Here is a 7,681-nt window from a genome sequence, read left to right as displayed (position 1 = left end):
CCAGATCTCCTGAAGGGATGCTCTCCCAGGAGGGTGCTGAGGGGTGTGAGGTAAAGAAAATCTCTCTATCCAGGCATTGCAGTGGGTGTTCTATACATTAGGAGAGTGTTTGCTTCACCATAAAACTCTCTAGAAGACCTGGAGAAGAAGGAAGATCAATTATTCACTTCTAAGTGTTAACTAATGTCTCCATTTGATTTTCTGGACTCCCGCCTCGCTGAGGTAGAGCTTAGGGACACTGTTACAAGGTGTGATGGAGATTATTTTAGGGCTTTGGGCAACCAAGTGGAAAATGAGAGCATTGGGCCCCCAGAAGATGGAGGGAATATGCATTGGGTCAGGAGGAACCAGAGGGGTCAGAAAATGTGTTAAGGGAATAAAGGAAGGTGGTACGAAGATAAGAGGGAGAACATGGGTATAGCCTGTGGGCCTTGATTCATGCACTGCAAAGTCCAAGTGTCTGCAAGGCACTGAGATGGGCACACTGCTTGGTGGACATTACTCTGGGAACCTAATGGACAAAGGAATTTAAACCAATCAAACTTACATGAGACAGACGACTGCCTCAGATGTCAGTTTCTTCATTCATAAGAGGTGTACAGTTCTGACCAATGAGCTCCCAAGAAGGTCTTCCTTCACATGGGAGATATGTGTAGTGCTGGCCCACACCTGACAATATGTCCCTCTTCCAAGTGCCTTTGCCTCTGGTGTTCTGTGGTCTGCTGTCTCTTGCCCACCATGCAGTCCTGCTCTCTGTGTTTTCTTTGCAACGCACTTGTTCTTATTTGATCACAGAATGCCCTTTCTACTAACCCACTCTAATAACTGTAGGTTTATTCTATCAGAGAGACAATATCTAGCTGAATTATGGCAACCATTGGTCAAAAATAAGTTTGGGCCTTTATTGTTTTTTGGAGTAACCTAAATTTTGGACACCCTGTGCTTTAGGAAACAGTCAAAACTATATATTTATGAAGCCATAGTCTCCCGACTCCTTCCTGTTTTAATGACAATGAAACGTTCCGGTGTGGTGATAGATTTGTCACCGGGCCTTTGCAGGCCACAGTAAGGAGAGTGCTTTAAAGTCACGTGGCATAAAATGAAGTTAGTCTTATGTGCCCTAATCTACATTGTATCCCATGAATTCTCTTTACTAAAGAACACACGTAGTTCATAACTAAGAAAAACTGAACAGGAGACTCAGCATGTTTTGTGGATCTGCATAAACTTTTTAATGTAATTTAAGGGGAAAACATCAGTGCCAGAAATGATACCTCAAAGATAACAGAAGATTCAGAGTGCAATGGGTTACTAAAGTTCCTCAAAATCTCACTGGCAGGTGGTCTCATTAGAATGTGGTCCCTGGGCAATATTACAAATAAATGCCATTGTCCACTAACCAAGAGGGGCATGTTGGCCCATTTTGAAAATCCAGTTCCGAGTGACTCCCACACCAAAAACCATCTGTGAGAACCCCAGTTAAAGAAAAGCAGAGAGGTTCTTCGGTGCATCCCTCAGAAAGCTCGGCGGCACTCGTATGACCCCCACACCATGCTCCCGTCTTCTTTGGTCCATGAAGAAGGGTCCTGAAGGGTAGAGGCATCTGACCCCTCGTCTGGCGAGAGGGGCACTGCCTTGGGTGGTAGGTCGTTGGACACTGTGGTGAAGGGGGCGAAGGGATATGGGGGCGGGGTGGGGTACCCTGGTGTGTGGTACAGATCCTCCAGTGCATGCAATGAGTAAGACTGAGCCCCAGCCAGGGGAGGCCCCCAGCTGGGGCTCCGGTGCTGGGCAGTGCTCCCCGACTCCAGCTGGGAGAGGCAACTCGTGCTGGGTGGCAAGGTCTGCAGGGTGTCGGTGGGCACAGGGTCGAGCTGGCTGAGACCATCCGGCACTGTCTGCTCCCAGGAGTCTCTCTGAGGAGAATGGAAAGGTCGCCAGGGTTAGTCATTAGAGGAGACTCTGATGTGGACAGACTTCCTCCCCAGCACGGGGTGCTGCTCAGAGAGGGCTTGGTGTCCTCCCTGTCGGAAGCCTCCTGACCCGCAGCTTTTCCCTCTGGGATTGACACAGCAGTGGAGTTTTAGTTTCCCTGTGTGTAGAAAGATTCCTTTCCCAGACCACATTAAGTGAGTGAAATGTGCGAATAAGAAAATGGACATTTATACTGCAGTTTGACGTTTACAATGCACCATGTCTAGCATTCTTTTTGAGTCAGGGTCCTAGAAAGCCCTTTCCACAGTGGGAAGTCAGGCAGCGGCTCCTGGAAGGAGTGGGCCTCTCAACTACTAATGGGGCATTTGAGTGGGCCGGGAAGGCCACCTGCCTTGCCCAGCAAAGAGGTGGGAATTGCATTGGCTCAGGATGGAAAGATTGTGAGTCCAATCATCTCCCATCCTGACACTTACTAAGTTCAATCTTCCCATCCTGTGACACTTAGTAGGTTCAATCTTTCCATCCTGTGACACTTAGTAGGTTCAATCTTTCCATCCTGTGACACTTAGTAGGTTCAATCTTTCCATTCTGCGACACTTACTAGGTCCAGTCTTTCCATCCTGACACTAGGTTCCTGACTGAGCACTCACTTTGTTTAATGTAATTTAAGGGGAACTGAGGCTTTAACAACTATATCCTGGGATGTTGCAAGGAGTAAATGAACAAAGGCACAGAAAAGTTCCTGGCTGGAGTAGGTACTTAGTCATGTCCCCCCAATCTTTATCTAAAATCCCATTTTTAGAGCGATTCATTCCTTTGGGGTTGAAGGCTGTTTTCTCTAAGGGGGTTGTTGGTGTTCAGATCTGTACGAACTCCCCTTTTGAAGGACTGAGAGAGAGCAGGTTCTAGAGGGTAGAAGAGTTGGGGGGGAGTGGGTCGGGGGTGCGAAGTACAGTGGGATGCGTGTGCCTGGTCTGAGGTGTAACTGCAGGCTCTTCCCTTGAGCTGGAGGAATGATGGGAGAACACCTGGCCAAGCCAGCAGAGTATTAATAAAATGGATATAAAACCGATCTTGTTAGTCATCCCTGTTCAGGCCTCAGGGTAGACCCTCCTGCTGTCGTGGGTGGCGCAGAGCTTTGAGGAAGGCCCCTTCGGAGAGTACCCTGCGGGGGGGGGGGTCTGTCCTGGCATTTCTGGGGGCAGGTGCAGGGCAGCCTCAGGGGTCTCCAGGGCGACCATACCTGGCTGCAGTCCTGTTGCCAAGCCCTGATCTCAGTCACCCCCTAAGGTGAAAGAGCTGCATACTCACCAGCACGAAGTGTGTGGGGTCGCTGGGGAAGGGCGGTGGCAGGAGCGGCGGCAGGGGCGAGGCGCCGAACAGAGGGCCCGCACTGGGGGTGAGGGCCGGCGGGCGGTGGTCCCCATAGGGCTCCGGGAAGTAGGAATCTAGGAGGGCGGGGTGACTCTGCCCAGCTGAGGACTCGCAGGGAAAGGGCCTGGCCACGCTGGAGGTGCACGCATCGTTTGCAAATTGCTTGGTGCTGTGGAAGTCCGAGTCGGACAGGAAAGATCTTCGGACGCCGTAGTACCCGGACATGACCGGTGAACCTGCTGCCAAATGAAAAGCACACAGGCACACTTTCCTCCTGGGAGGGTCAAGGCGTCTCTGTGGCACATGCACCAGCACACGCTCCCATCAAGGCCGCGTTTAGATACATACGTGTCTCGAACGTGTTAAGTGTGGCCACATCACCTCTTTCATCTGGTCCAGCCCAAACAATGATATGTTTACCTAAAGTTCTCTCTGCCTGCCCCGGCTGAGTTCACTTTAGATGGTGCAATAGCTATTTAATGGTTCACTCACTCAGTGTACATGTGCTGTGCACCTTCTATGTGTCAGGCACTGAGCTAGGGAGGGACTGGCCCTAAAGAGATGAGAATAAGTTGGCGTTGACATTTTATGGGATGAAGCATCTTTCCCACAGCTTCTGAGCTCTGTCCTCACACACACAGGGCCACTCACAAGAGCCTGCTTCTGGCATTTTATCTGAGCTTCAGTGTCTCTAGATAAGGTGATACTCTGACCCCATCCCAATCCCGAGGCAGGTTGTATTCTTCCTCTAATCCTTCATCTATATATACATTTATTGATTTCAGAGAGGAAGAGAGAGAGACATCAACGATGAGAGAGAATCACTGATCGGCTGCCTCCTGCATGCCCCCTACTAGGGATGGAGCCCACAACCACAGCATATGCCCTTGACTAGAATCGAACCAGGGACCCTTCAGTCCGCAGGCGGGCGCACTATCCATTGAGCCAAACCAGCTAGGGCTACTGACTGACTTTTAACACCCACCTGGCTTGCTTTGGAATGATATGGCTTTTATGCAGTCAAGTTAGGGGAAGAACCACAAAAAATTGTCAGACTTCGGGGACACTCGTGTTATCTGCTGCCCTCTTGTGGCCAAAGTGGGTACTGCACACTTGGAAAGAGAATGCCTGGCACAGAGTTTCCCCGGGGAAAACGGGAAGAAGATGAAACTAAGAGTCATAAATGTAAGGCTGAGGCGAGTACAATGGACCCAGAAGGAAAAAGAGGTGTTTGCTAAGGACTTTCTGACGCTGTCGCTCTGTTGTAGCAGGAAACATGATCACTGAGAACATGTTCAGGGCATGGACTCAGCCAGTGAAACTGTCCTGCTCATGGTGGGTGTGCTTTCATCAGACAAGGTCGACACCTGCAGGCTGAAGTGGGAGGAAGATGCAGATGCTTGACTTTCCTACCTCCCCCCAACCACAGTGACCACTTCTGAGCTTTGCCCCTGCCCACCCTCCCCACTCGTCTGTAGGGAGAGAAGTCAGACTGTCCTTTGTATCATGACTCAGTCATAGGTCACTCCACACACAGCACTTAGGCCTTGTCACATGATGTGGCACTTCATTGATGCTCACTACTCTCTCACCTGAGTTACAACTTCTTTCCTATGTACACAAATAAAAACAAGCACAAAGAAAGACCCTCTGATCTGTTAAGCATATTTTTTTTTCTCCTTAAGAAGAGGAAGAATAATTTTAGGTGGTAAGAGAAGCTATCTAAGTTTTTCTTATATAAAAAGGAGCAGAATTCAGTAACAATAAAATGTGAATGGGGAAACACAATAGAGACATTCAGACATGTGAAGGTTCCTAAAATTATTAACACTGCGGCATTTCTGAGTTTGGGATCTGGAAAGAATGTGTGTGTGCATATATGAGAGTACCCACTACTGTCATCAAGAATGCCCCTCTTGGGTCCCCACAGGGGCATTTAATGAGACATATGTATTTAAATGAACGCAACACACTTAACTCAGTGCCTGACATATAGAGAGAACTCTATACGTGCTCATTTCCCCTCTGCCCACAGGTCTCCCTCCTTGTGTGCTAAAGCAGGTGCATAATCCATCAGATCATGATGCCAGAATTTTAGACCTTTTAAAATTGTAGCAAGAGCCTAAATGCCTTTGCTTTTGCTCAATAAGCTTCTGCTAGGCAGCTGATCAAAAGGCTGCCTGCAAGACAGCGTGGATTCTAAATTCAGGAATGACTGAATTAGGTCTCTCTTCACTGATTTTTATATTTTATAAACAACTGTTTTAAGGAAGCAACGTTTAAAACGTGCCGTTGGACAGCTATAAAAGAACCAGAGCCCAGGTGTCCCATTGAAACTCAAAAGGGAATGGATGCACTGCTCGCTGAGCTCAAGTACTCACCTGACACCTGGACAAATGGAGACGGAGAGGAACCGACGCTGCCCTGGAAGGCAAAGACAGCGAGTGTTTTCTTCTTTAGAAGCACGTTTGGATTTAAAGAAAAAAGATCAGGAATACATTTTACAAACCTTGGTTTCTGATGCTCAGGAGCACTGTTTAGGGGGGTTAGATTGGTGGGAGTCAACTGAGACTAAGCATGTAAGCACTGGAGAACAAAGTTTTACAGGGAACAAAGAGAAACCAAAGTTTTAGACTCTGGTAATCATGCCAAAAAGCACTGGCTAGATGAAATGGAATAATCTACCCTTTGCTTTTTACTGTTTGCATTAATATCCTTCATCAAATCTATATCAAGTATAGTATCTGTCTATCTATCTATCTATCTATCTATCTATCTATCTATCTATCTATCATCTATCTCTATCTATCTATCATCTATCTCTACCTACCTGCATGGCATTTGGCTTCAACATTGAATTGCCACAATTTTAATATCTGCCTTTATGTAGAATCAAGTGCCACCGAGGGTGGGGACCCTGACTGTGATTTGTCTTCAGTGCCCAGATCAGAGTGTGGTTCATAGTCAACACAATAAAAATATGTGGCATAAATATACAGTCCTCTAAACCACAGGTAGTGAGCTTGGGAGGTTGGGGGATGTTGTCAGTTGAATTATATCCCCCAAAAGATATACTGAAGTCCTAACACTCAGTACCTGTGAACATGACCTGATTTGGAAATAGAAACTTTGAAGACATAGTAGTTAAAGTAAGATGAAATCATACTACACTAGGGTGGGCCCTAGATCCAACATGACTGGTGTCCTTTTAAGACAGCGGTTCTCAACCTGTGGGTCGTGACCCCTTTGGCGGTCGAACGACCCTTTCACAGGGGTCTCCTAAGACCATCCTGCATATCAGATATTTACATTACGATTCATAACAGTAGCAACATTACAGTTATGAAGTAGCAACGAAAATAATTTTATGGTTGGGTCACAACATGAGGAACTGTATTTAAAGGGCCAGAAGGTTGAGAACCACTGTTTTAAGAAGAGGCGAGAGACACAGGCACAGAAGGGAGAAGCCACCTGAAGACAGAGGCAGACATTTGAGTGATACACCCTCAAGCTAAGGAACACAAGGATTGCCAGCAACCACCAGAGCCAGGAAGCGGCATGGAGGGAGGCTCCCCTAGAGCCTTCAGGGGAAGCGGGCCCTGGTGACACCTCCATTTTGGACTTCCAGTCTCCAGGGCTGTGACTAGATAAATTTCCGTTGTTTTAAGCCACCGCATTTGTGGCTTTGTTATTTGAGCCCTAGGAAACCAATGCAAGGACTGATGGATGATTAAATAGATGCTTCGCTACAGTGTGAGAGGTGGCATGGTCTGGCAAAGATGTGGGAGGAAGGCACTTAAGCTGGAGTTAGGGATGGGTGAGGAAGTGGTGCCTAAGCTAACCTCTGAAGGGAAGTGTTTCCAGGTGTATAGTCTTAAAATATACAGATGCAAATCTGGCTTAAAGATGCTCAGGGACAAAGTGAAGTGGAAAATGTAGCTGTTTAGTAAAAGTTGAATCCTCAGTATCCAGTTCTATGGATCTGAGCTCCTGGCCCCGACCCTCACAGTCCTGTAGACTCTCAAGTGTGGAAGAGATTTTTATAGACAGTCTCATCCAACCACTCACTCAGTGCGAAATCCTCTCCATGCGAACACTGCATGCAGTTAGCTTCTGGTGATAAAGAAATCTGCTGGGGTTGGGGGGTTGAGGGAGGGAGTGATGAACGGGGAATTTATATGTATGTATGCATAACCCATGGACACAGACAATAGTGTGGTGAAGGCCTGGGAGGAGTGGGTGTGGGGGGTGGGTGGGAGGAGGGGGTGTCTTTGAGGGGGGAAGGGTACATCCAGTTTGATGGATGTAAGTATTGTCTCCTCAGCATCTGTCAGCCATTCCTTCACCAGCTGCCATGGCTCTGCCTCTAGAC

At 47.7% G+C, this 7,681-nt stretch overlaps 1 protein-coding gene across 1 annotated transcript in view; it reads right to left on the bottom strand.

The window, feature by feature from the left end:
- Positions 1 to 1,514: 1,514 nt before the first annotated feature.
- The window catches only part of CUNH11orf53 (chromosome unknown C11orf53 homolog), a 165,208-nt gene continuing 159,041 nt past the window's right edge, over positions 1,515 to 7,681 (bottom strand). Inside the window, exons 3-4 of the mRNA XM_023762982.1 lie at positions 3,247 to 3,545; positions 1,515 to 1,916 (exon numbers count right to left, since the gene is read on the bottom strand). Coding sequence (XP_023618750.1) covers positions 1,515 to 1,916; positions 3,247 to 3,545 — 701 coding nt within the window. The remainder of the gene's footprint in view (positions 1,917 to 3,246; positions 3,546 to 7,681) is intronic.

Source organism: Myotis lucifugus, unplaced genomic scaffold, assembly GCF_000147115.1.
Source record: "Myotis lucifugus unplaced genomic scaffold, Myoluc2.0 scaffold_270, whole genome shotgun sequence".
Lineage (NCBI taxonomy): Eukaryota > Metazoa > Chordata > Mammalia > Chiroptera > Vespertilionidae > Myotis > Myotis lucifugus.
Note: the sequence above shows the minus strand (reverse complement) of the source record. Positions and strands in the feature narration are given on the sequence as shown.